This window comes from Ovis canadensis, chromosome 1 (genome assembly GCF_042477335.2).
Source record: "Ovis canadensis isolate MfBH-ARS-UI-01 breed Bighorn chromosome 1, ARS-UI_OviCan_v2, whole genome shotgun sequence".
Classification (NCBI taxonomy): Eukaryota; Metazoa; Chordata; class Mammalia; order Artiodactyla; family Bovidae; genus Ovis; species Ovis canadensis.
The window spans coordinates 19,005,149-19,032,943 of NC_091245.1; the positions used below are offsets into that span (position 1 = coordinate 19,005,149).

The window sequence follows — 27,795 nt, forward strand, 5'->3', positions numbered from 1 at the left end:
TGGTGGGAGGTGGTAGCATCTTCACATCACAGAACAGGAAACCGGAGGCCCAGAGAGGCCAAGCAGCTTGCCCCAGATCGCACAGGGACCCCCGTTATGGTGGGGCCAAAGAGTTGGAAACCAGGCCTTCCTCGGCGCCCACGTTCTTCGGTCTGTGTCCCTCTCTCAGGGTTGAGATGTGCAGGAGGGAGTGGGCTCCATCCAGCGTGTCTTGTGTGTTTCAGATTATTCTGACTCCACCGAAGTCAAATTTGAAGAGCTTAAAAACGTCAAGCTGGAAGAGGAGGACGAGGACGAGGAAGAGGAGCATGAATCGGCTGCCTTGGACCTTTCTGTGAACCCAGCTTCTCTCGGGGGACGCCTCGTCTTCTCAGGCTCCAAAAAGAAATCGTCTTCCAGCCTGGGCTCCGGTTCTTCACAGGATTCTGTTTCTTCCGATTCTGAAACCAGCGAGCCTCTGTCCTGCCGAGCCCAAGGGCAGACAGGAGTCCTCACTGTGCACAGCTATGCCAAAGGGGACGGCAGGGTCCCCTCGGGAGAGCCGTGTGCCAGAAAGAAAGGGGGCGCCACCCGGAGCATCAGTGAGAGGGAACTGGCCGAGGTATGGGTGCTGGGGTGGGCCGAAGGCGGGGGGCTCCTGCAGGGTCCCAAATGGCAGGAGGAGACCCTCAGGATGGACCTCCAGCCTGCAGTTGTATCAAGCAAAAGCCAGGTGGCATTGGGTCACTTTAGCTTGTTTTTTGCTGGGAGGGTTTTTTTTTCCCTGTTGTCTCTATGTGACTATTGCTCCAAAGAATGGCTTTGTGGCCTCCCTGGCCGCCCTCAGTGGATCTTCAGTTGAGCGGGGCACATGCTCTGACCCTCCTGGCCTTAGGGGCACAGGGTTAGAGCAGCAGTGTTTGCAGCCTGGCGTTTGAGGGTTGGAATGACCTGGCCTCTCTTGCCCTGGGCTGCCCTGGGAGTTTTCCGGCCACGCCCCATGTTCATCCTCCCCCTCCGGGTACGACACTGCTGACAGCATCCTTTTGGAGACCAGGATGAATCCCAGAGCCGTCAACAAGGACATGTTTGCTCAGGCTTCCTCCCAGAACACGCTGTTGCCAGAAGCTATGTTTTCTGTTTGTTCTGTGTAGAAAGGCGCTTGGTGAGTCTACGTGGGGTCCAGCAGGGCCGCATTGGGTATAGCCCAACTCAGGCCTGCCCAGGTGACCTCTCTCTCCAGCCTCACAGCCTGTGGTGAAGTTGCAGCTGGGCTGAGGGTTGAGGTGGGGCCACTGGCAGATTGTAGGAGTGAGCACAGAGAGGCTCTCCTTGATTCCCTGTTCCCTTCACCTTTGGAAAATTTGTCTTTTAGAAGTTTTTATTTGCTTTTTAAAAAAACTTTTCATTTTGTTTTGGAGTATAGCCGAATAACAGTCTTGTGATAGTTTCAGCTGGACAGCAGAGCAACTCAGCCAAAGCATTGTTAAAGTATACACAAACAGAATACTGTCACGAGACCGCTGTGTGCACGCATTATCCCGGTGTGCGTGCGTTATCTCTGTGTATTAACATTTGACGTGCTGGCTTTATCTTTTCTTTGCCTGAAGTACTCATGCTTTGTCCTTATTCAGATTCTCCTAGTTTCTCAGCAGTGCCTTTCTGTGGTTAGTTTGCTGCTTGTCTTTAACACCCGTATGATCTTTCTTTCTGTTTTTTCTGCATCTCAGGCTCAGTTTCTGTAGATGCTGTTTCTCCATGTGGAGTCCCTCCTTCCCTCTCATGCGTGGTGCAGTCTGGTGAGCCAGTGACCCCAGTGTCTCCTTCCCTGCTTTCCCGTCGCCTCTGACCCCCATTCCCTGCCCTCCTGTGGTCACTTCTACAAGCGAGGGCTCTTCCACTTGGAAAGCAGAGTCCCTTCTGTTCCTCGTGGCAGCGTCCCAGTCATCATTTCACAAAGTTCTGTGTGCTCTGCATCTTGCTGTCTGTGCAGGCCACACCGTCCTTGGGCACTGTCCTCCTGATGTGTGCAACCACAGAAGCTGCTGACAATAGCAAGGACGTACTAGAGAGTAAATACTCTACAGTATTGAGGCCATATATTAATATATATAGTTATTAATTATATGTTATTAATCTTACGTGGTGTCAAGTTTTTTCTAAGGTTGGTTTTTTTTCTTAGGTGGTAGCAGGGCAGTAAATAAATAACAGCCTTTTTTTTTTCCTCTCCCAAATTAGGAACCCGTAAAATTGTGGATACAGGACGTGGGCATATGGAGCTCAGAATGTCACTTTGTCACCAGTTAAAATGGTTGAGGAGAGTGGTTTCTGACCCGTGGCCAAGTAGCCCTGCTGCTTGTTTACCCTCAGTTAGAGAGATGACCCGTCTGGTCACAGGCAGCCCTGGACCGCTCAGGGTCCCCTCACGGGAACAGAGTGTCTCCCAGTCTTGTGTCTTTCTGCGTGTTGTACACAGAGGCAGCAGTGCGTTCCCTCTGTAAGAGGCAGATCCCAGTGAAGCCAAAGCCAGGAATCCTCCCATGGAAACATGCTGGGAGAGGAGGCTTCTCTCTTAACACGGCTCTCTGTGTGACCCCTGCTCCCAAACCACTATGTGTCTTTCTGGTTCCTTTTTGCTTGTGTGTAGGTCTCTCCGCTGCAGCCTGAACACCTTTTCTCCGCTAGTCACCTGCCATCTCTACCACCTCCCCCCTTGATGTGCTGGCGTCTTTGAACTACTGCAGAGTCACTGATATGTCTCGGCTGCTTGACCTCTTCGCTTTACTCTGTAGTGGTCTGTGTGCCTGCCCTGGGCTAGGACGGTACCTTCCAAGGAGCTCGTCGTCGAGGCCAGCAGACAGATGCGAGCAGGGAGTTCTAGCCCCTGGTGATCTGCATCGCAGCACACGTGGTGGAAGTGTTAGCAGCTCGGCCCGGGGTTGGGGTAAGGGGTCAGGGACAGCAGCAGTAGGTGGTTAGCAGGAGCATGAGTCTGGCGGGGGAGAGGGTTCTCTTTGGAGCTGGGGCTCATGCCAGTATCAGGGCAGGTTGGGGTCCACAGTGGTTTTGCTGGTCTCAGTAGGATGAGAGGGCCTTGGGAGTTGTGGGTGGAGGGTGTCAGGAGGCCCGTCCGAGACCTCTGCCTGTTCTCTGAGACTGACTTCAGAGACAGGGTGAAGCGGCAGTGGAAGTTTACCTGACATGTGTTTCTGGAGAGTGAAAACTTCTGTAACATGTCTTTTCCTCTTTTTTTTTGATGCACAAAGATACATATGGAGTAATACAGCAAACCACAAACACTCAGCACCATCACCGAGATCTAACAGTTAATATTTTGGAAGCCCTGTATGCTTCATCTGTCCTTTTAATTTCCTGAAGTGTTATATAGCAAATCATGACATGGATGTCATGTAATTTCCTTCCTGCTTCAATGTGTATCTCTGAAAAATATGGGTGTGTTTTAATCACCATGCTGTTACTGTACCTAACAAAATTACAAAAATTTTCTAGCATCATCTAGATTTATTAGCATCATCTAATACTCAGTTCTCAATCAGTTTTCCTAGTAGTCTAAACAAAATGTATTTGACAGTAGGTTTGTTTGAATCGACATTTAATTAGTCTTACACCTGACGTTTGTTAATTATGTGTCTTAATTTTGCCTTGATCTAGGGCTGTGCCCTTCTGACCCCCTATCACTGACTCAAGAAACTCTGTCAGTTGTTGTTTGGACTGTCTGGTGAAGTGTTTTTTTTAGCTTTGCATTGATGTTTCGGAAGATCATCTTGGAAGCGATATTAAGGTTTTTTGGGGAAGAAGGAGGCATGATTAGAAACAGGAGAGATTCTCTTGAAGGTGGGATTACGGATGATTTTCACTTCCTGCGTTTATGAATTGTTTGAATACTTTTTATGAATGCCATGTTATTTTTATAGTTAAATACTTGAGGACAGGAGGGAAAAAAAGGTTTGCAATATGGAAATCAGTTTGGAACCTGCTTCTTAATCTGAGAGACGGTAAGGACCTGAGCTGTGTGGTGGGGGTTGGAGGTCTGGGGCTGCTGCTTGGAAGGTAGGAGTGGGAGGGCACCATGCAGCAACCTGGAATTCCGGCTTGTGTTATTTACTTACTGGATGGACGGGGGTGAGTCGGTGGCGGGGGAAAGTCACAGGAAAAGTGAAGGGGAATTTGAGTGTGGCTTGGACGTGAGTTCAGCCTTGGGCATGCTAAGTGCCACCTGCTTGTGCGGCAGGCTGTGGAGATGTGCATACACACACCCGAGATGGGTAGTCTGGGGAATCCTCTCCACCTGGAGGGTGTCAGTGGGTGTGGAAGAGCTCCCCGGCGGGGCACGTAGAGCAGTTTTCGCGTTGTGGGTAGAGGTGGAAGGCCCGGGAAGAAGGAGAATGAGAAGAGAGAGCCAGAGGTTTGGAGAACTAGGAGAGGGTCGTGTGTGCAGAGCCAGGGAGGAGAGCATGGAAGACAGTGGCAGCCCACCGAGTGGGCCTGTGTTGACGAGGGGGTGATGGAAGATAATGGGGGTGCTCTGAGAGGTGTGGTTTCCAGTAGAGGCAGGAGACGAGGGGATGGCTGCAAGAGGGTTTTTTATTGTAATATATGCATGACATAAAATGCCATTCTGCTGTTTCTTAGTGCCTCACACTGCTGTCCTGCTGGCACCAGGCTTTGGAGGGGGGAAGAGGCCATTTGTCTTGTAACAGTCGCCTGCTTATGGGGACGCAGCCCTTTTCACAAGCCACTAGTCCTGGGAGCCTTCCGTTGCTTCCCAGCTGCTTCCCTGCCTCCTTTAGCCCCTCTAGCACTTTGCTCCTTGTCTGTGATGCTGTCTTGGTCTCAGTGCGGTTGTCCCAGGCTCGTGAAGGTACACTGCTAGGAGCCGCCTTCAGCCTTGCCTCTTGAGGCATCTACGTGGTCCCCAGGGCTTAGCCCAGGAGCCTCTGTAAACGGGTGGAATGAAGGGAGGTGTAGCTCCAGTTAGAAACTGACATGAGGGTTGATTCACTGGGCAGAATGGCGGACTGGCAGTCAAGGTTTGGGCAGAAGCTGAGACACTTCTCCCCTTTCTGGAGAGGTCCAAGAGCGTTCTGTCTATATTTGGAAACAGCTGGGTTGTGAAGAACACCCTGGTGGGCTCCCTCCCCATGCTCTAAGTATCCCTCAAGGTGTTATCTGGACCGCTTGTTGTTCAGTTTATGTGCCGCCTCTTGTATCAGGGGCCTTGGGGAAAGGGCCCCAGGTGACTGACCGCTGAGTCCCCACCGCCTGAGTCTTTGCACAGTGACAAGCCTGCTGCAGAAGTTCTTGTCAGTTCAGGCTGCTTTGAAAAAGTGAGTTCCCCGAAGAAGGAGAGAGAACACTTGGTTCTTCTCCGTACAGAACCAGCCCCATCAGGAACATTGACCTTGACCTGGTTGCTCACAGGAAGGGGTAAAGGAACTCTGGGAGCCTGGAGCTCCAGCCCTCTTGCCGGTAGGGCCTGGGAGACCCGGCATTCTCTCTGGCCCTGTCCTCACCAAGGGCTCCGGGCACAGTGCTCTTCACCCGCTCTTGTTACTGGGTTGCCACCGGCCCTGGCTCCCGTGGTTAATTGGTTGAAACAGGGTTTGAGCCCAGTTCTTTTTTATTAAATCTTACGGGCATTTAGAAATTGGAGTACATTGCAGGGAAAGGCAGGACCAGGAAGAGTATTTAGCCAGAGGAGATGAAATTGTGGAAGGATGTTCAATATGGATAGATGCGACTGCTTTGGTCAGAGGCAGAGTGATGTAGCAGGAAGGGCAGTTTTAGACTCTGGCCGGGTCGTAAGCCCCTTGAGGTTAGAGGTCACATCTCACCGTCTCTGCGTCGCCCAGCAACAGGCATAGTCCTCTGGGCGCATCTCCTGAGTGTGCAGTAGGCACTTTGGTTAAAGAGGTGTGGACAGAGGCAGCCTCCTTTCCCCAAGCTGCCTTCTGGTATTCTTTCTTGGTCCTGACCCCTCTGCCTCCTCCAGGAGTGAATGAGAGGCGTTTTGCTTGCCTGTAAAATGATTTATCTCCACCTCCTACCCCCATAGGCATTTTCTGTTGCTGCTTTAACAAGGGACACAAATTTAGCATCTTAAATTTACCTTCTTCCGGTTCTCTGGAAGTCTGAAATGGACCTCATGGTGCTAAAGGCAAATTGTTTGCCTTCCTTCCTGGGGGCGTCCATTTTCTTGCCCTTTCCAGCTTCCACAGGGCATCCTTACTGCTTGTCCCTGACCCTTTCCTTCCACCTTTGAAGGCAGCAACATCTGGCCAAGTCATATCACTTTGACCTTGACCTCTGCTACCTTCTTCCATTGTTAAGCAGCATTTGAATACATGGGGCCCACCCAGACGATCCAGGATGGTGGTCATCTGATTAGCAATCTCACAGTTCTTTGTCCTGTTAATCTAATGTATTCACAGGGATTTGGACTGTGCATCTTTGGGGAACAAGCTTCTTCACTAGTAAAACGAGACTTAAAGCCCCTTTCTTAAAATACAATTGAAGGAAATTTCCTTCTCAGCTGTCGTCTCATTCCTTCCCTTTATCTTCTTAAAAATTGTGTGATGGCATTCGCTCCCTAGTTCCTTACTGTGTATCTACTGGAGTTTATCTCTAAAGTAGTCCTGGCACCTCCCGGTTGCTGAGTCCCTTGGCCACTGCTCTTCTGTAGTCTGGACTGTGGATTTCCCCCTTGAGGAAACCCCCCTCTCCCCAGCATCTCTTTTCTTCCTCTTCTTTCTCTTGTCCTGGAAGGCATGGTCTCCAGTCAGTTTATCTTCCACTGATCATCTCATTCACTTCATCATTTAAATTCTGAGCTTGATGTCCAGGATTCCCAGATCCACAGCTCTTGCTTTGACTTCCTTTCTGAACTCCCAGGCTGAATTTTTTTTTGCACCCTGCTGCTGCTGCTAAGTTGCTTCAGTCGTGTCCGACTCTGTGCGACCCCATAGACGGCAGCCCACCAGGCTCCCCCGTCCCTGGGATTCTCCAGGCAAGAACACTGGAGTGGGTTGCTATTTCCTTCTCCAGTGCATGAAAGTGAAAAGTGAAAGTGAAATTGCTCAGTTGTGTCTGACTCTTCAAGACCACATGGACTGCAGCCTACCAGGCTCCTCCGTCCATGGGATTTTCCAGGCAAGAGTATTGGAGGGGGTTGCCATTGCTTTCTCCTTCTTGCCCCCTGGGTATTTCCAAATGAAGGACCCACAGACGGGGGTTGTATGTACCATATGGAGCACGTTTAACTTGATTTGTTACCACTCCCGGCTCATCCACAGGAGTCTTCTTAGTCTCTCAGCTTGGACACCCAGGAAACCCAGGCCGGAAATCCCCACCACCTCTGCTCCCTTTATTCTCACACCTGTGCTTCCTGGTCTTTGCCACACTTTTTAGGCTGTTATCTAAGTAGTCTTGGTAGTAGGGGGTGCAAGAAGATTACGGAGGAGCAGAAATCAAATAATGGAACTTTATTTTTAATCTTAATCCTTTCACAGTCTGTTTTAAGGTGTGTATAAGTACATTAATATATATAACTCATCAGTGAGTATACACGCATCGGGTGCATATCCCTACATTTTTTATTTTTGTGATTACACTATCAAATAATTTGGTGGGTATTTCCAGTCTGTTGAGCCAACGAATCCCCCCCTTACGTGGCCTCTTACTCACTTGAAAAATGTGAACCAGAAGCAGGGCTCCTGTGGTCAGAATGGAGGCGGGCCTGGAGCCCCAACCTGTTCCCTCTAGTGGCGGCTTTCACGGCACCTTCTTGATGTACATTTTGGAGGGTGCTGCTTTAGATGGAAGGCACTGCTTCAGACTGCTGGTGTAGTTCCGGTCTGATGAAGTCTGTGACAGTCTTCATCTCACTTCTCCACATCGTCGCATGCCGCTGTGAGCATCATTGCTTCTGTCGAGCTAGGGAGGGCACCCTAGGGGTCATGTTTTTTCACACCTACCTTCCCCCGGCAGGCCTTCGGACTCAGTAGGTCTTGGTAAATGTTTGTTAAATCAGCGGGCAAATAGACACTCAATTTATGTTTGAAAGAGTGGGCTCTCTGCTGTGACCTGCTCAGCATTTGTTTTTTTCTTGACATTTTCGAGTGTCACCCCTACGTCCTGGGGCTCTGGGTAGTGGCACATGGAGTCTGCAGGTCCAGTGTCCCTTCTCTGAGGGGGCACTGCGGTGCTGCCCTTCCTCTGCAGCACTCTAAAGCACTGGTTTCTGTCACAGTTACAGAGTGGGCCTCTTCCAGGCCTCAGTTCCTCGTTCAATAGGTTTTGCCATAACCCATGTCTCCTAAAGTCAGTACAACCAAGGTTTAAACATGTCGATTAGAAGGAAACTCTGATGTGGTATTACTGATTCAGTCCTTATACCTTAAACCTACTCACATTTGCTCTGACATTGTGTAAATGGAACATTAAACCAGCCTTTCTCTCTGCAGCTAGGCCAGGGTTTCAGAGGTGTGCTTTGTCCTGGCTGGTGTTCTCTGGAGAAGAGGAACAGATAGTGTCAGCTAGAGCTGAGGTCTTGAAGGTGCAGGGGAAGTGGCCTGTTTTCTTTTGAATGGGTCAACTCCTCCTCTCTGCTTTGCATGTGCTGGGGCCTTTCAAACCTAGACGGCCCAGGTGCCCAGCACTTTATAACAGCTGCTGCTGGCCTTCTTGTCCAAGGAACAGGGCCTCCAGTGCTTGTCTGGGCTCTTAGACACAGCATCATGTCAGTGAGCTTAAGGGAGGGGCGCGGTTCTTCTTTAGCTCTGGAGCAGGTTTGTTTTAGGTACATTTGTTTCAGTCTGTTTCTGAGACCCACACTTGCTAAATCCAAAAATGGTTTACACAGTCCTAGTTTAGGCTGATTTGCATGACACTTGTCACTTTAGCTTTTTCTAAGACAGGTGTTTTCCATGTTTGGTTTTATATTTGTTTCTTTTGAGTCTCTCTGCCCTGCTCTCTCCCTTGGTTTCCACTGTAAGACTGACTTCTGCTGTGTCCCCAAGTGGCGGGAAGGCAAACTTGATTTCTTCTTGTGGTTTGCCCAGGTTGCAGATGAATATATGTTTTCCCTGGAAGAGAGTAAGAAGTCCAAGGGCCGCCGTCAGCCCTTAAGCAAGCTCCCTCGCCACCACCCGCTCGTGCTGCAGGACTGCGTCAGTGATGATGGTAAGTGGTGGTTTCGCTTCTCTCCAGAGGAAAGGCTCTCAGCACATCAGGACCTCCTCCAAGACCTCGGGAAGCCACACGGAGGGCTGGGGTGGACCTGTGGCTTAGCAGTTGCCCCCAAGTATTCCGTGCAGAGGGCGGATTTCAGGGTATCAGACTTATTCTCAGATTTCGTTATAGGTTCGAGGGTCTTGGAATTTGCCTGTTGTGGGATTATAACACGCAGATTCTTCCTTCACTTATCTTGGGAGGGTGTGGCTGACTGTTCAGGGGAGCAGGTTCTGTCACTGATGCCAAGGGCCCTGTGCTGGATGTGTGGCGACAAAGATTAAGCTAAGATATGTCCATGCCCTCAGGAAGCCCACGGGGTAGCTGACTGATCTAAAGGGAAGAGGTGGTGGTCCAGGTGGAGGGGACAGTGTGAGTCACCAAGTAACCTTGGCGTGAAGACAGGCAGGGAGGTATATTCGGAGGAGCGAGCCCACTGTGACTGGGTTTCCAGAGCCAGGCCAGGGCGTGGAGGAGGAGGAGGAATGAAGAGGTTGTGAGCCAGAGTGAGGAATTTGCCTGAGCCCTGGAAGTGTTTCCCCAGAGGAGGGGCTTGGTCTGATTTGCATTAGAAAGATTGTTCCTAATGATTGTGTCTTAGAAGGAGCAGAGGGCTTTTGTCACAGCCTCTGTGAGGTCCAGGGGTCTGAACTAGGAATATGGAGGGGACATGGTGACCCCGTGGGGAGGATAGAGCCTGCGGGTTGGATGTGGCGCTGTGAGGTTGGTGGGACCAGGAAGCCTGAGCTGAGTGCCTCCCTAGGTTCTAGTGTTGGCTGGGTTTGGACACTGTGTTCAGTGTCTGCAGAAGATGTAGACCCTGGGGGGTGGAGGGAGTATTTATATCTTTATTAAAGGGGGCCACTCAGGGAGGGGGCGCAGAGGCTGGGGTTGGGAGGACTGAGGAAGAAGAGGCTGTGAAGGAGACGGGCGTAGGCAGGGATGCATGTGGAGACTTGCAGCTCAGAGCGTGATAGCCATCAGTACAGCGTGGCCTCCTGCCCGGAGCTGGCAGACCCTCCGAGGTCCGCAGTGACTAGGCCCCTTGTTACAGTTGCCTGGCGCCCCATCCTTCCCGGTCCTGTCCTTGCCCATGCCCAGGGCTGGGTGGGAAGGCCCAGAGGCTCCCTAGTCAGCCCTTCCCCCTGCTCCACAAGCCTCGCGTTCCCTCTCTGATGTGCTGTTGATGCCCACCTCTGCTGTTCTCCTTTGATAGAGGACCATGATGAGCTGGGTGGGGAAAGCCTCTTGAGACCACAATTCAGAGTCTCAGAAGTCCTCTGTGGTCTTCCTCCAGCCCTGGTGGGGGCTTCAGGACCTCCAGGTCAGCAACAGCCTCCCTTCTGATTTTTCCCCAGTGCGCTAAAGCAGTGCAGACTAAAGAAAGCTAGGAAGGCTGGAAAAGCTGTAAAGATAACTCCACAAAGAGGACCACTCTGAACACTTCAGTGTGTCCTGACTGTCCTAGTCAGATGTTAAATTATGTCCACATATGTCTTTTTCTGATAATGTGAATGAGATCATAACATACGCCTCCCTAACTTTTTACGTTTGAAAAACTGTAAGTGTAGATAAGTTGAAGGAGTAAGAACATTGTGTGTTGCGATAATTGCTTTGTCCCTCCTTGTACGTTGTTTGGGCTCACCGGGCGGCGCTAGTAGTAAAGAACCCGTCTGCCAGTGCAGGAGCCGCAAGAGACGTGGGTTTGATCCCTGGGTCAGGAAGATCCCCTGGAGGAGGGCATGGCAACCCACTCCAGTATTCTTGCCTGGAGAGAATTCCTTGGACAGAGGAGCCAGGTGGGCTATAGTCCACAGACTCACGAAGAGTCAGACACAGCTGAAGCGACTTCCCACACACGCATGCATTGTTTACTTATGAGCATACATATCTGCTGTGTCATTTGAAAGTGAGATGTAATTATCTAGTCTTTTCATTTAAAGTGAACCAACCGGCATCTTCTACATAGGATCGTCTCCTCTGTAAACACTTGACCTCTGAAAGTCAGGAGTAACTTCATAATATCCTCTGATTCTCAGTCCATAGCCATCTTTCCCTGCTCATCCTAAAAATGTGTTATTTCCTCTAAACCAGTATGAACCAAACTAGGGTCATACATTGCATTTAGAAGCTTCTTCGGTCCCTTGGTCTCGCACACCCTTCTCTCTTCTTGAAACATTTGTTTTTTAAATTGAGGCATTTAGGGAAGCACATAGTGAGTGCCTAAACTGTACAGCCTAATGAGGTTTTATCTATGTAAGCTGTGAAATTTTGGTTCCTGTAGTTTTCACTAAACTTTTTCATCGTTTGTTAAGTATTCACAAGTAGAGTTGACTCTTGGCCACTGTTGGTTGTGTGAGCATAGCAAGTGTGTGTGTGATCATTTTTCTCTGGTGATTTTGAGTGGTCTGTTTCTCTGTTCCTGTCTTTGATCACTCTTGTTCTGACTAGGATATGGAAAACACATGTGCTTGGATTTGGGCACCATGTCTCCTGTTTAGGCCTGATTGATGGAGCTTGTAGGGGTCGATTTTAACTGCAGTCCATTATGGTCCCCTTCACTGAGATCACAGGCATGGCAGCTGCCAGATCCCTTTGGATTAAACTTGATTGAAGGTGGAGGAAATAAGTGTCTGTTTGCACTGAGCTTGAGTTGCAAGGAATAAACAGATAACTGGGTAGCTTGTCTCATATGTTCCAGAGCTTTCCTTGGGCTGCTCAACATAGGTCTCCAGGGTCTCTTGGAAGGCAGTCCTGGCTGGAAAGAAGTGAGGAGGTCATTGGAGGAGTTGTAGCCACAGATTGCAGGGCTCCTCACAACACCATCCAAATACTCACGGAGTCCTTTGAAAATCACCCTTGCCCTTTGCCTTTGTCACCCATAGGTTCTCAGGCCCTGACCCGGAACCGGAAGGTCCCAGCTTGAGCTGAGCTCCTCGGCTCTCCAGGCAGAGCCACAGAGCAAGGCTGGTGCTGCCTGCCTGACTCATACCTCTGCTTCCTCCTCTAGAGCTAGCAGAACAGCTGACCCCCGAGGAGGAGGCTGAGGAGACAGAGGCCTGGGCCAAGCCCCTGAGCCAGCTCTGGCAGAACCGACCTCCAAATTTTGAGGCTGAGAAAGAGTTCAACGAGGCCATGGCCCAGCAGGCCCCTCATTGCGCCGTCTGCATGATCTTTCAGACTTACCATCAGGTAAGCCCTCGTATCCCCTCTGTTTACCCAGTGCCAGCACTCAGGAAAGCTAGCTTTAATGGTGGGTGCATACTTTGGGAAGGGTGTGTTTTTGCCCTATCCGCCTGCTGGATGGAAAGGCTTCACCAGGCAGATAAGCATGTGGGTTTCACTTGAGAACGCTCTGGGGAAGAGCAGAAGGTGTGGCTTGGGCTCTGGGGGATTCCCGGCTCCCTTTGGCACTCACACTGTTTGCTGAGGAATCTGTTCTTTCTAGTAAGTGATGATTCCTTCCAGGTGGTTTGTCGTCCTGGCCAGTCTGGAGAGCTGGGGATTCTTTAAATCAGATCCTCCAGCGTTGTCTCTTTTCTTCCTTGCCCATCGCCACTGTGGATGTTGGCAGCAGTGGAAAGGCACTTGGGAGGGGCAGGAGCAGGGGCTTTGCAGGAGGAAGAGGGATGGGGAAGCACCCTGGCTGAGCCTAGCCATGCCCCTCCCACTCGTGGGGCATTTGATGCCTCCACCGTCATGGGTCTTTTTGAGCTTAGCTCTTGGAGGCCAAGAGGGCACCCACAGCAGCCTGTGCCAGAGGACCAGCTCAGTCTCAGCTGGGACCGACACAGGGCAGCACATAGGGAACCAGTCCCCTGTGCTAGTTAGAGTGGCGTGGCTGTCCCTGAACCTGGCAGTGGCCCCAGGTTCATGTTTGCCAAAGGATAAAACTTCAAACCAATGTACTTTGAGTTAGTAACTCATTTTTTCTTTCTAGTGACCAAAAAGCGAGCCCAAAAGTTCACTACGTGTCCTTGACTGGGCAGGAAGCAGGCAGATGGCCTGGCTGTTTATCTGTCGAGCGGGGCTCAGTGTTCCATGAATGGCACAGGCTTGGGGTTGACATGTTTCTGGGCCCCGTCTTTGGAACAGGGGGTGAATGTGCCATCCAGCGGCAGAGCCCACAGATCCTCGCAGTCAGGCTCTTTGCCAAGGGAAGGACATGGACACAGTGTTCTTCCCCAAAGGGCCCCAGGCCAGGAACAGCACGTGGGGCTCCAGCCATGTGACAGAGCTGCAGCTCAGGTGACTGCTGACATGGCCTCGAGAAGAATCCGTGCTGGCCCGCGGGAGCACCTGTCCTGGGGCCTCTCCCTGGGGTGGGTACCGTGCCATGCAGCACAGAGGGAGGCCCCCAGGAACAGCCTCGCCCGCCTCTCAGTGCGTTTTATTACCGTCTGGTTGGGAAAGATTGAAGTCCCAGTTGCCTCTTACCTCTCTTCCTCTTCCCGGTTGTCCCCGGGGGCCTTTGTTTGATGCTGCTGTGAGAAATTGAATTTGAGTCATTAGAGGTAACTTCAATTAGCAGCTCTGGGATAATGGCTGTGCACCTGGGAGCCATAGCTGGCCCATCAGGAAGAGAGCAGCTTTCTGCTGACAGAGCAGATGGGGAGTGCAGGACACAGGCCGGGTCCCTGACGTGTGCGCTTGTTCCCCCCTTAGGTGGAGTTTGGAGGTTTTGGTCAGAGCTGCGGCAGCGCTCCAGATTTGGCCCCCCAGATAGAAAGGACCAAGCCATTGATTCCGGAAATGTGCTTCACCTCGACTGGCTGCACCTCGACGGACATCAACCTGTCCACCCCTTACCTGGAGGAGGACGGCACCAGCCTCCTGGTGTCCTGCAAGAAGTGCAGTGTCCGGGTCCACGCCAGTGAGTGCCTCACCTCTTCTCTGCATCCGGTCCCAGGGCAAGGGCATCTGACCATAGTCCTCCCACCTCTCAGTCTCCCCACAGCCTCCCACCTCCCCCTCCCGCTGCCCCCCCAGTGCAAAGATTGCTTATGTGTTGTTGGAGTGGTCAGGTCAGGTCTGTGACTTGGGTCTGTGCTTGTACTGTCCACCCTGGGCTGTCCCCCTGGTTGCAGATACGTGGAGGGGACTAGTCCCTGCCGCTCACTGGGGTTGGTACCAGTGAATCTGGTTTCTGATTTTTTGAGACTTTGGTCCATACTGTATGGCTGATTTGTGGGGGCCGTGGCGCTAGAATTCAGGGGTCTCTGTAAGATTTGCTTGTTGCCTTGGGAAAGGTATTTGGAGAGGAGTAGCAGGTCTGCCTTCTGACTCTGGGTTTAATTTGCTCACCTCGGTATCCCCGTTAGGTTGCTACGGGGTACCCCCTGCAAAGGCTTCTGAAGACTGGATGTGTTCTCGGTGTTCAGCGAATGCTCTGGAAGAGGTGAGTGCATCCATGCTGTCGCTATCTCCCCGTGAGACGCGCTTGCCCAGGGCCACTCTGCTTCACGTGGACTCTGCCCCAGCGGTCTGAGCAAGACCCGGTACACTGTGATGTGCGAGTGTTGTCAGAATAAACCCCGCCGCTGTGAGAGCATTTGCCGCCTATCTGCAGTGGGGCCCGATGGCGTCTGGAAGCTGTTTGCTCCATTGTGTCAGGACCAAGTAGAGGTCCTCTGGTGAACAGACCACTGCCGCCTGTAAAGAATTGAGCCATCAGGTCAGAGCATCAGAACAGGGCTCAGATGTTCATTTTGTGGCTTTCTCTTTATTCTTCACTCCTCTCTGGAACCTGGCAATACCCGCATAGGAGGCAGGCAGAGCCCTGTAATGCCCGCAGCTTGAGCAGGGTATCATTCATGACATTACTTTCGGCTGTTACTATTAACTGGGAAGACAGTTAGGTTAAGTCAGGCAAATAATTGGTGCACTTGAGCCCCGAGTGGCCTCCCTGCCTTCCTGCAGGGGAGTCCTGGTTCTGGGGGCTGTGCAGGCGAGGCCTCCCATGCTTTCCCATGTGAAGGCTACAGTTGCCTGAAGGAAGTCACGAGGAGAACAGATTAGATTGGATGTTAATAATTCGGTGGTGACCACTCCTCCTCCCCCCTCTTCTTGGCAGGACTGCTGTTTGTGCTCGTTACGAGGAGGAGCCCTGCAGAGAGCCAACGACGACAGGTGAGTTTGCTGAGCCCTGAAGCCGTGTGCAGGCGCGCTGCCAGGGTAGGGGCTGTCATCCACATAACTGATGATGACTTGGGAAGCACACTGTTTGGGGCTGAAATAGCATCTCCAAGACTAATTTTAAAGATGGGAAGCCAGGTAGTCCAGAGCTTCCCCTCGGAGTCAGCCTTGTAAGTTACATCCTTCTGGAGAAGCTAAGATGGACTCACGAGGGTGTGAAGACCCTGTGAAGATGATGCCGGGGCTTCATGGTGGACGGGGGACCTGACGGGTTAGATGTGGGGCTGGTGCAGAGGTGGCCGTGGCTGTGGGCTGTGAGCCCTTCCCAAAGCAGACTCCCTAGCTGTTGGGAATGAGGGCGCATGTCTTTCAGGAGGGCGTTGGGACATTGAGGAAGCCCAGCTACGCCTACCCACTCGTCAGCCAAACTCACAGAGGGTTCTGTTCCTCAGTCTGGAGCTGGGCTTCTGCCCTGCCAGCAGGTCACTTTCACTGAGCTGAATATTTTAAGTCTTTATTGAATTTGTTGCAGTGTTGCTTCTGTCTTTTTGTTTTGGTTCTTTCGACTGCTGGTCATGTGGGATCTTAGTGGGGTCTTAGCTCCCCATCCAGGGATCAGACCCACACCCCCTTGCATTGGAAGGCGAAGTCTTAACCGTAGGACCACTGGGGAAGTTCCGTGAGCCGAGTTTTTGTGCTTGGTCTCAGCTTAGTGGTTCTGGGGTAGAAATGTCAGATGAATGAGGTTTTTGCTGTGAGGCCTGGCTGCCTAGGGGAGAGTACTCAGAGGTCGATGGGGAAACAGCAGGGAGGACCCTGCTTCCAGCTGAATGAAATCCTTGGCGCACAAGGAACTTGGCGCACACACCACCAAGCCTCTTGCCTCACAGGCATCCCCTTCATGCTGCTCTGCTCGCTGCTTCCACTGCTCTAGAGCACTTGCTGCCCTGACTGGAGGTCACTGTGTTCCTCACAGTTGCCAGAGAGTGCTGTTTAAGTCCTTTTCTTGGAGTGGAAATGGCTCTGCTTGCACCTCCCACCTTCACCATATAATCCTTGGTCTGCCCTGCCTAGCCGTGCGGAAACAGCCCTGTCCCCACTCACACACTGCAGATGGCCCCACGTGGCCCCTGCACCATCTTGTATGTAGGTTTTCACCTGGCCTGATCCTGAGACCACTCAGCGCCTTAGTGGAGCCCATCTAGGTGCGTGTTAGTTTCTCCAGAGGTCCCGAACTTTAATTCTCGAAGGATGTCATTGAACACAGCTCTCAGAGTAAATGGGGCTGGACAGAAACAAAAGAGTGATTCTGAGGTGGACGAAGGGAGCAGAAGGGAGAGGTCATTTTGGCCCTGGGAAAGGTTTGGGCAAAGGCATGGAGGGGAGGGCTGGGCTTACTGGCAGATTGGGGCCCATTTGGAGATATTTTGAGGAAGCGCCCAGGTTCTCCAATTAAAGAGATCTGTCGGGAGTTCTCTAATTTATGCTCACTTCCTAAACCATGCCGTACCCCCAGTTCGCTGTGGCTCTGTTTATTTAGCAACAGGCTGTGAGTGAGTGGTGTAAGCAGTGTGACGCTGTGCTGACCTGGGACTGTGTGGTGGGGACCTTTTCCCACTTAGTGTGGGAGACACTTCTGGTCGTAACTCTCTGGGTCTCAGGACCTTGCTGGGAAGTTCAGGGGTCACAGTGGGGGAGGGAGGAAGCACCACAGGCAGGCCCGCATCAGAAGAGGCCAGACCCTTCAAAAGCTGCGGTTGAGTTTTTGTTCTCTGTATCTTTTCGTCCAGAATTTGCCCCAGCCCTGCATGTGCACATTTATTTTTAGTCCCGTACAGTTCCTTTGTATTTTGTTGCTTGAGGAGAAATTTGTCCAGGTGGGAGCATTGCAGCATTGTGGCAGAGGGGCCCAGGTCCCAGTCTGTCTCGTTCCCCTTGCCCTCCACCCCCACCTCTATACTCTTATTCTGAGGGGTCAAAGATCTCTTCTTCTGAAGCTTCTTATGTTGGACAGGGGCTACAGACCATTGCCTACACCTTGCTGACTGTTCCAAGGACCTGTAGGGACCTGGGCCACTCTCTCCCAGAATGGGTTGAACTCTTTGAGCCATCCTGAAGCCTTGCTTCGAACTGTTGGAGCCTAGAAGACACAAATTTAACCAAAAGGTTAAACAAACAGGGCTAAAAAGGAGAACCACGATAGCCATTTAGCCATTTGAAGAGCCCGGAGCCAAACCAGGGTGTTGGGAACAAAAGCGGGTGCTGACAGGCACCCTGCAGTCAGCACCACCAGAGGGGTGGGCACACCGTCTACCCCTCTGGCCTGACCCTGAGACACACATTACTCTCATCCTGTAAGTCACAAGCTTGCCTCCCCACCCTGTAGGGAGCAGGTAAGCAAGGGAACTTGTGTTTTGTTCTTGCTCCCCCTTGCTACAGCAGGGCCCCAATAAGCCTTGCCTGGGGGAAAAAACCAAAAACAAAGAAGAGAAAGCCATAGGGCCTGGGGGGACTGAAGTGGCCTTTGCCTTTTGGTAGATGGGTCCATGTCTCATGTGCGGTGGCGATTCTGGAAGCAAGATTTGTCAACATTGCAGAAAGAAGTCCAGTGGATGTGAGCAAAATTCCCCTGCCCCGCTTCAAACTGGTAAGGAGAGAGAGCGGGGCATGTGACTGTACATCCTTTCTGTTTCCAAGGCTCTGGGTAGAGGGGAACATAGCACTTAGGAGGGCATCCCCTGGCTGGCCTTCTGCCCCTTGGTTTTGGTTGTGACTTAACAGTTCTCACCCTCTGGTTAAAACTACTTAATGAGGATGTCTGTGATCAGATACGAGATTAACAGAGGGTGTACGCACCCTTGTGTTTTGGGAAGCAGGTGGGCTCTTGCGTGTGTGGTTCTGTGCATTTGGGGAGCAGCAGAGGAGGCCGTCCCAGTTCCTTTACTCATTGGCCTACTTCCCCCGTGTTGTAGAAATGTGTCTTCTGTAAGAAACGGAGGAAAAGAACCGCCGGCTGCTGTGTGCAGTGTTCTCACGGCCGTTGCCCAACTGCCTTCCACGTGAGCTGCGCTCAGGCTGCAGGCGTGATGATGCAGCCAGACGACTGGCCTTTCGTTGTCTTCATCACCTGCTTCCGGCACAAGATCCCTAATTTGGAGGTGAGGGGGCTGCCATTCTGGAATCCGCTTGACCGTTTTTTCCTGAGTCATTCTCTCTGCAGGCTGTTCATTTGTTGTGTCAGCAAGTTATTTCCTCAGGCACTGTGCTTCTCGGAAATGCTAATGAGTGTGGGATTAGGAGGTGGCCCCTGCCCCTCTCTGCTTCCTGCCCTGTATGCCCTAATCCTGGGGTATCAACTGCCTTGTGGTGATTCCTTGTTTGCCTCTCCTCCTGGATAAACCCCTTGAGGGTCCGTGTCTTGTTAATCTGGGTGTCAGGGACATTGCAGAAGCTCTGTAGATATCATGAACTTATGGGAAGAGTAGTACACCATGACCCCTACATGGCACTGATTTTCTTTAAATAGTGAAGCTTAATGAAAGCTGCATGAAAAGGTTTGGATTAAAGGTGGCATTGATGTGGGTCTTAAATAATAAAGGGGAATTGTGAGCAGGATGCGGTTCAAGTCTTCAGAAACAGAATGAGTGAGCCTCAGGAGGAGGAACGTGTAAGACTGGTTCTGGGAACCTGGCGGGGGCTGGTACTGGAAAGGCAGGCAGTGCCAGAGGAGGAAGGCCCTGGGCTGCCACACTCACTTAGGAGTCTGACCTTTCTTCCATTAGGAGAGGGGAACTTCTCCAGTGTTGTGACTTCGAGCTATATTTTTTAAAACTATTCTGGTTTGAAGAAAAGTTTGAAGGAATAAGAATTTGAGGCCAGGAGACCAGTTAGCCTAGGTGAGAAGTTGAGGTCTGAAGTGGGAACACAGAGGCAGAGCTTTAGGATCACAGCCAGCGCTGGATCCCACAGTGGGTGGAACTGATGGGGTCTTTTGACTGCCATGGGGCGAGGAAGGGGGAAGTGAGTGAGTGTGGATTCAAGATGACTTGGGCTACTTCCTTAAAGATGGAAGGGATGCTCATACGGTATTAATTGCGTTCAGGAGCTGAGATGGGCCAGGGCTGTTTTGTAGGGGAAAGCGGGGGAGATAGAAAATGAGGGAAGGACCTGTAGACTTTGATATTGCTGGAACATTCTGGCTGAGGTACCAGGAGGCAGTTGGATTCACTGGATGAAAATTTGGATATTATCAACATTTAACAGGATAGTTAGAGCTAATTCCTATTAGAAACTGGGCTCTGGAGATTCCTAATAGAAGGAGCAGATGGTAGAGCAGGAAGCAGGGAAAGCAGCTGAGAAGCAGAGAGAGACGTGGAGAGAAGCAGAGCAGCAGGGGGCTCAGGAGGGCCTCATGCCATCGGGGTGGCGGCGCTGTGTGCACCCCGCCTGGGGGCTCCAGGGGCAGTCAGGTCAGGAGCCAGAGTGCCTCCCGTGAGCTGCAGTCTAGTGGAGGGGACGCCCATGAAGACTTGTCAGCAGTGGTAAGGAGCAGTCCTAAAAGGAGGGACACGATAGCGCGCCAGCCCAGAGGACACCCTGCCCCCTCACCATTTGGCTCTGGGAAGGGCCTTGGCTGGCTGGCTCGCTCTTCCTCTCCTTTAGTTACTTATTTGGCTGCCTTGGGTCTTAGTTGCAGGACGTGATTTTCATTGTTCGTTCCGGCCCAGACTCGGGAGCGGTGGCACGTGCAGGCTCAGTAGTTGTGCCTCGCAGGCTTAGTTGCTCTGCGGAGTATGGCATGCTTAGTTCCCTGAGCAGGGATCGAACCCACATCCCCTGCACTGCAACGTAGATTCTTAACCACTGGGCCACCAGGGAAGTCCCTGGGTCCTCCGTTTTCGTAAAGATGTTCTACTGAGCGCAAGAGGTGGTTGGGGATGGGTTGGGAACTGAGGAGGAAGGGAAAATAGTCAATACGAGAATGAGGAATAAAAGCCTGAGGTACATTTTGGTGAGGGGGTAGGAGTTTTTTGTTGGAACAGGATTGTGATGCGGTGGTGATCATTATCCCCCCGGCCATCCACACACCCTCACATTGGCAGCTGTAGATGGCTGGTGCTATAAGGAAAGGTGGGTACTGTTGAGTATTTCTTTTACTAATTCACTCTTCACCCACGTACTGGGCACGTCTGACACAGTTATTTGTGTTTTGTTTTGTTCTAACTTTATTTATTTTGGTCGGGCAGCTTGTGGGATCTTAGTTCCCTGACCAGGGATTGAACCTAGGCAGCCCTAACCACTGGACAGCAGGGAATTCCCCAGGCGCAGTTTTAGGTGCTGGGAACATACTAGTGAGTGAGATACCAGTGCCTGCCTTCCTGCTGCATTTCCTGTGGTTGAAAGACGTGTGGAAACAAGTGAACATACAGTGTTCACAGATGCGACGTAAGAGTAAAGCTGGATACAGGAATGGAAGAGGAGGTAGTAAGCAGTGTTGTCCCTGAGTTGACTCTTGGATGTGAGGGAGCCAGTGTGCAGAGAACTGGGGAAGAACCTTTCAGGAAGGGAGCAGAGGTGCAGAGACCTTGAGGTGGGAATGTGCTTGGCACGAGTGCTCAGGACAGCAGGGAGGCCAGCGTGGCTGAAGCGCAGAGCTTGGGCCGCTTAGGGAGGCGCGGTTGGACACGAGGCTACCAGATACTCTGTGATCTCATTTGCAGCAGGGGCAAGTTCAGACTGGGAAGAAGGGTGATATGAGGGCCCCAGAGGCGGCAGAGTCCTTGTAATGAGGAGCTGTGTGTCACAGACAGCTGAGGACATCCAGGGAAGCTCGGTCTTTGTGCTCTGACCCTGAGGGTAGAGCTGGTGGTAAGGTCTGTGTGCACTATCATGTGGGGGCCCCGGGCCTGCTGCCTGCCCACTTTGATGTGTGTCTGAACTATGTGGATTAGTAGGTGCTGTCTGGCCAGTTCCTCACAATAGGGAAGTCACAAGGGTCTGCTGGGGAGTTTGGGGTGAGACAGGATGGTTGGTTGGCATAGGGACCAGTTGTGTACTGTGAATGAGGGAGGAGCTACGTTATGGGGGAAACGTGACACTAGGTTTTCCCATGTCCTGGCTGGGGTGTGGCCATCTGGAAAAACCTGTGCCGTTTACCTTTCCGTTCTCATGCTTTCTTCCCTGGTGAAGAGGAGCCAGCTCATCTTGGTCCCCATTTGGTAGGCCTGTCAGCTCAACATGGGCATAACCCAAGCCTCTGTTTTTTCCAGCGTGCCAAGGGGGCCTTGCAGAGCATCACCGCAGGCCAGAAGGTCATTAGCAAGCATAAGAACGGGCGCTTCTACCAGTGTGAGGTGGTAAGGCTCACCACTGAGACCTTCTACGAAGTCAATTTTGATGACGGCTCCTTCAGCGACAATCTCTATCCTGAGGACATAGTGGTAATGTCTGCATGGAGCTTCTTGGGCATTTTGGGATGGGGGTACTTCTAGGTCTGACTAACCATGGGCCCACCTGCCTTTTCTAGCCTGGCCCATGGTGCCATCATCTGGCCCCCAAACAGAAAGAAGTGTTTGTACTGGTCTTTCTATACAAAGAAAATTGTATGCCACTAGGGTACCCTGGTTTCTCTAGAAGCTTGTAGGAAGCAGTGCTTTCTGCAGTAATTTGAAACATGCTTGTATTGCTCAGTCAGTAAAGCATCTGCCTACAATGTGGGAGACCCGGGTTCAATCCCTGGGTCGGGAAGATCCCCTGGAGAAGGAAATGGCAACCCACTCCAGTGCTCTTGCCTGGAAAATCCCATGGATGGAGGATCCTGGTAGGCTACAGTCCATGGGGTTGCAAAGAGTCGGACACGACTGAGCAACTTTGCTTTGCTTACCCTTAACTCATTGGAAAAGACTTGATGCTAGAAAAGATTGAAGGCAAAAGAAGGGAGCAGCAGAGGATGAGATGGTTGGATAGCATCACCAACTCAATGGACATGAATTTGAGCACACTCTGGGAGATAGTGGAGGTCAGAGGAGCCTGGTGGGCCACAGTTCATGGTGTCGCAAAGAGTCAGACACAGCTTAGTGACTGGACAACAACAGCAACAACCCGTGAAGGTGTTCGAATGCGTTGGATGAAGAGCCCAAGCTTTGGAATCAGATCAGTGTGCCAATACCTGCTCAGCAGCTGTGTGATTTCGGGAGAATTATCCAGTTACCTCTTTGCTACCATGCCCTCTGGGTAGATGTGTGGAGTGTGCTTTTGGTTCTTTACAGCTGAAGGCTTTGGAGATGGAATAGAAGTTGCTGGGAGATGACCCTGGCCTGGCTGTGTTACCAACACCTGAGACACTGGAGCCCCGCCTGGACGTAGTCCTAGGTTTTCTGGCTCAGGACTCAGCACCCGGTTCAGGTTGCCCCTGTTGCTCGTCTCTCTGTCCCCATTCCCCCATCCAGCCCCCAACCTTTTCCTGTTAGACTGAGCACTGGCATGGTGGGATGAAGCCACTTCTTCCTTTAACACGTCCACACACATGAGCAACTTAGCTGCTAAAAATCCACTCATTAGTTGTAAGGCAGAATTCTATGCATTAACAGTAAAGATGGTGTCAGGTGTGTCTGTGGCAATAGGCTAGCTATGCTTTGTGATGCTCTCGCAGTCTGGCAGGCACTGGGCTAGGTTCTTGACCCGGGTCTCTGTCAGACTCGGGTAATACCAGCTCAGAAGCTGGAGGTATCTGTAACTTAAAGAACTCTCAGGACTCTTTTAGACATTACTGAGGAGCTTTATGTGGACTATGTCTATTACCCCTCACCTGCCTGTGTTATCAACAAGGCTCATTATTTGCTCGTGATTTTCCATTTGCTTATTATTGGTAGAAATTAAAACTGAGATTGATTTGAAATAGTCCATTGTTTTTAACAACTTGAAGTAAAGCAAAAAGTATTAGTATCCATGGGATTTGCCACTTTGCTGCTGCTGCTGCTGCTAAATCACTTCAGTTGTGTCCGACTCTGTGCGACCCCATAGACGGCAGCCCACCAGGCTCCCCCGTCCCTGGGATTCTCCAGGCAAGGACGCTGGAGTGGGTTGCCATTTCCTTCTCCAATGCATGAAAGTGAAAAGTGAAAGTGAAGTCGCTCACTCGTGTTGGACTCTTAGCGACCCCATGGACTGCAGCCTACCAGGCTCCTCCGTCCATGGGATTATAATTTTGCAAACTCCTTTAATGTCACAGCTTCAGTTTGTTGGAATATATCGTTTTGGTTCCAGTGTATGAAGAAAACTCGGTTTCACATAGATATGAAAAAGTGAGTATTTAAATAGCATTCCAGATGATTGTGTTCATTCTACTTTGATATTACACCAAACCTCAGTGAATAGTAGTTCCTTAACAGTTAGCTGCAGTGTGGACTCTGAAAGCAGCTTGGTGAACATACTTTCTTAAATTCTGTTGGTCTGTCTTACACTGAGAATGGATCTTTCACCCATGGTGAATTTGAACCCTCATCCATGTTGGTGTAGTGGGCTATGCAGATCATTCAGGGATTGTTAAATTTTATTATACAGTACCAAGAGACCACTTTAATTTGTAGCACGAATCTCAGAAAAGTCTTTAAATTTTAGGGAGCGTCAAGCTCACGGTGGTGATACGACTTTTCTGAAATTATAACTTGTGCTTGAAAACTTAGGTTTTATTACTGGTAGTACCGTCAGTCCGTTTTCCTCGAAATGAAAGGCTCACTTCATTCATTTTCAATATCTCTGCCAGTACCCAAGTCTGAATAACCTGTTTGTCTTTTTTTTTTTCCCCAAATAAAACTGGTGTTTCATGAAAAAAAGCAGTTACTTCTTACAAAACTCAGTTACCCGGTGCTTTTCCTCAGGACAGCCGTCATGCTTCAGTATGCAAAAGAAAATGTCTTCTGAGTACTTAACACATGTACTTAAAGATTGTGGTTTAACAAAATAACTTTTTCTGCTTTATCAAAGGGACATTGTTATGTGGTTACAGGTTTTTCTCTTTTGTTCCTACATCATGAGTACACAGTGGCTAAGAACGGAGTCACAAGTAGTAGACCTCAGGGTTGTTGCCTCAATATGTGCTGTGGTGCCAGGACCGCACACTTTCTGGGCGTTAACACCATCACTGCAGATGTCAGCACAGTGAAAAAGGCTCATGTTTTATATTATTGTGAAAACTATCATGCCCTGGCTTGCTCCCTGCTGGTGGCTCAGGAATCTCCCTAAAGTGTGCAGACCATACTTTGAGAACTGCTGTTATCGGAGGGAAAACTGAGTATCTGAGAACTTAAGTGATTTATCAAAGATCAGATATTTGACTAGTTAAAACTCCCACCTCAGATTCTTTTGTGGGGCAGTGCTTTCTATTTAATTGTTGAACTCATAACACAATATAGTTATTGTGTAACTAGTCAATAATGAGTTGGCAATACAGTATAAAGCCATTTCTGTTCAATAAATGAATTGGCAGTAGAACCTTCCTCTTGTCATGAGTGGAAATGGGAAACAGCAGTTAGAATTTTAGATATTTGGTATTTTAGACTCTGTCCCATTCCTGCTCCAAGGTGTATTTTTCGGGCCATGTCCCCAAGCACCTTCTCCCATTTTCAGCTGCCATGAGCATGCTCACACACTGACCAAATTATATAACAAGCCCTCTACTGGGAATGCAGCCAGGGTTCCACCCAGCCTTAGGGTGCCCCCTTCTGCAGAGAGTCAAAGTGGTAAAGTTTTTTGCCAAGTCCCATGGCAGGTGGTCTTTTATTACTTTCCTGTTAAGAACTCCTCTCTTAAAATGGTTGAGTACAGTTTGAGGATTTCTTCCTGGTAGAACCCTTAAAACTGCCCCTTAGACAGTTGAAGGAGCATGAGAAAGGTTCTTGATGGTGGTCATTGTCTTCTACACTTATTAAGGTTATTAGAGCTGCTTTTCTTGTCACCTGGAACAGCAGCAGCCAGCAGACAGCAGGTAGACTAAGCAGGTCTCTCGAATGGACCTCCCTTTCACCCTTCTTACCATTCCCTCAGAGTCAGGACTGCCTCCAGCTGGGTCCTCCTGCTGAAGGGGAAGTAGTCCAGGTGAGATGGACAGACGGCCAAGTCTATGGAGCCAAGTTTGTGGCCTCTCACCCCATCCAGATGTACCAGGTAACCAAAGGCTTTGCTGGGGATGGGGGGAGGCTGGTGCTTGGTTAGTTCAGTGTTTAATCTTGAGCCCGAGGCGGGGCAAGTCTTTGCTCTTGGGAGAGGAGAGCTTAAGGTATCGGTCACAACCCTTTTCAGAGCTGGGGCTGCCTTGTGTCCAGTCTGCCGGGTATGGCTTCAGACATGGCAGGCCTTGCTTCAGTGTTCTAAACGCTTCCTGTGTCTGCAGGAAATGGCCACTGTGCATGGTGGACCAGGGAGCGACAGGATATCTTAGCGTAAGGCCTTTGTTTCCTTGGTAGGTGGAGTTTGAGGATGGCTCACAGCTTGTGGTTAAGAGAGATGACGTGTACACGCTGGATGAAGAGCTTCCCAAGAGAGTCAAGTCTAGACTAGTGAGTGTGTTTTCTGTGTGCCCTTGGTTCCCCTCTGGGAGGGAGGGAACAAAGCAAGGACGTGACCCTTTGTTTTTTCTTCGGGAGGTACGGGCATTGGCCACAAAGTGCTCATTTATTTGGCTTGCCTATTCTTCTATAGTCAGTAGCCTCAGACATGCGCTTCAATGAGATTTTCACGGAGAAAGAGGTTAAGCAGGAGAAGAAACGGCAACGAGTTATCAACTCAAGGTACCGGGAAGATTACATTGAGCCTGCACTATACCGGGCCATCATGGAGTAGGTGCTTCCAGCAGCTGAGAGAGTCCCAGTCAACAAGGCGAAAGCACTCTGGGGTTCCACAGCACAGCAGACACTTGGAACTCTGAAGTCTCTAAAGCGAATTGTAAAATGAAAAGGAATGAACTAACCAACCCCATCATCTTCTCACTCTGCCCTCATCGCATTCCGCTGCAGTGCAAGGACGAGCCCTTCTTGGACATGTGGCAGCGGACGACGAGCTCCCAGCTGATGGGCTAAGCACTGGAATGCTATGGCTGCACTGGCCCCAGTCTGCAATGGGTCGACTGTGCCGGCTGGGCTGGTTACCCTGTTCCTGCCTCGGACTTAGCTTCCTAACGATCACCTGCACCAGCTAGGCAGAGGTGCTGGTGCTTGCCCCCCTAACCCCTTTTGTATTTATGTGTGTGTGGGGGGTGTGCGTGTGTGTCGGTATGTATGTTTGGTCTGGACCAGCTTCTGCCAGCCCCTGGCCTTTACTTTCTTCCTTGCCTATCCAGGGCAACAAAAATGTGAAATTCTGCCCTCAGCTGAGCTGAGTAAGGGCCCTTGGGGGTTGGCTGGAGATGGCTGTGGCATCTGTCTGTCCCTAGAACTGCCTCAAGGGAGTGGTGGCAAAGCTGCAGTGATGAGATGGAGATGCTGAGGAGTTAAGCCAGCTGTTTGCCCTCTCTTGAAGAAGATAGGATAACATGGGTGTGTTTGCCCATTATCACTCCAGGCACAGAGCGCCTGTGGACAGTATTAGAGGGTGTGGGTGGGGAATAATCTGAAGGGAGATCTAATGATGGAAGCAGGCAGAGCCTGGCGAGTGATTCTGTCAACAGAAAATTGCAATCATGCAGGGGCTGGGAGGGTTAAGATGAATTGGGGCCACTGGAGGCCAGGGGCAGGTTTAGATATGCCCCTTGGTCTAGGAGTGGGAGGGAGCTGATTTTGGGGGTGGGGGTGGGACTGGAGGGCAACACTGAAGAGGTTAAACAGGTTTTTGCTCCTCATGAATTTGTTTGCCTGGGCCCAGGATCGGAGGGCTTCACACTTATACCCTGTGTATACAAGAATCAGATTTATAATACTCCCCGTTTTTTTGTTACGTATGAACGCTATAAACCAAACTATTTTGAAAACTGGTGCATCACCTTGTCCTTAGCAATAAAATGTGTTGAGCAGAGGATTGGCTGTGTCTGCCCCAAGGAGCCTGATGGCTCAGGGTCAGGCCGGGAGTGTACCTAGAGTCCACAGGCTCTGGAGCAGGGCCATGCATTTTAAGAAGGCTCTTGAAGGCCCTCCTAAAGAGATGGACTCTGTCAAGTTCTGGTCCTTTGGCTCTGTGTGATGGGGACCTGGGGAGAAGAGGCCCTTTGGCCGAGAGCACGTCCTTTTGCTTGTCTTGCCTTAGAGATGGGATAGAAGAGCTAATAGAGGGAGAACCAGACCACTTCCACAACCTGTAGAAAGAACTGAGTTTGTTCTCTTCTCATCTCAACCCCACTTGCTAACTTCATTGAGCAGATGTGAGTTTATACTAGTGTCTGTTCCATAAAAACTGTAGAATCAGCTTGAAAGAAGGCAGGACATTTTAGGTACTTGAAGAGCA

At 50.8% G+C, this 27,795-nt stretch overlaps 1 protein-coding gene across 3 annotated transcripts in view; it reads left to right on the forward strand.

The window, feature by feature from the left end:
* Positions 1-27,325, forward strand: part of KDM4A (lysine demethylase 4A) — a 40,704-nt gene extending 13,379 nt beyond the window's left edge. For all 3 annotated transcript variants that reach the window (XM_069588942.1, XM_069588943.1, XM_069588941.1), the window contains exons 11-22: positions 225-601; positions 9,060-9,180; positions 12,239-12,420; positions 13,894-14,101; positions 14,550-14,626; positions 15,302-15,357; positions 17,902-18,010; positions 18,336-18,521; positions 21,633-21,803; positions 25,408-25,527; positions 25,827-25,919; positions 26,062-27,325. In XM_069588942.1, the coding sequence (XP_069445043.1) occupies positions 225-601; positions 9,060-9,180; positions 12,239-12,420; positions 13,894-14,101; positions 14,550-14,626; positions 15,302-15,357; positions 17,902-18,010; positions 18,336-18,521; positions 21,633-21,803; positions 25,408-25,527; positions 25,827-25,919; positions 26,062-26,202 (1,841 nt within the window). In that variant the 3' untranslated portion in view covers positions 26,203-27,325. The remainder of the gene's footprint in view (positions 1-224; positions 602-9,059; positions 9,181-12,238; positions 12,421-13,893; positions 14,102-14,549; positions 14,627-15,301; positions 15,358-17,901; positions 18,011-18,335; positions 18,522-21,632; positions 21,804-25,407; positions 25,528-25,826; positions 25,920-26,061) is intronic.
* The last annotated feature ends 470 nt before the right edge of the window (positions 27,326-27,795 follow it).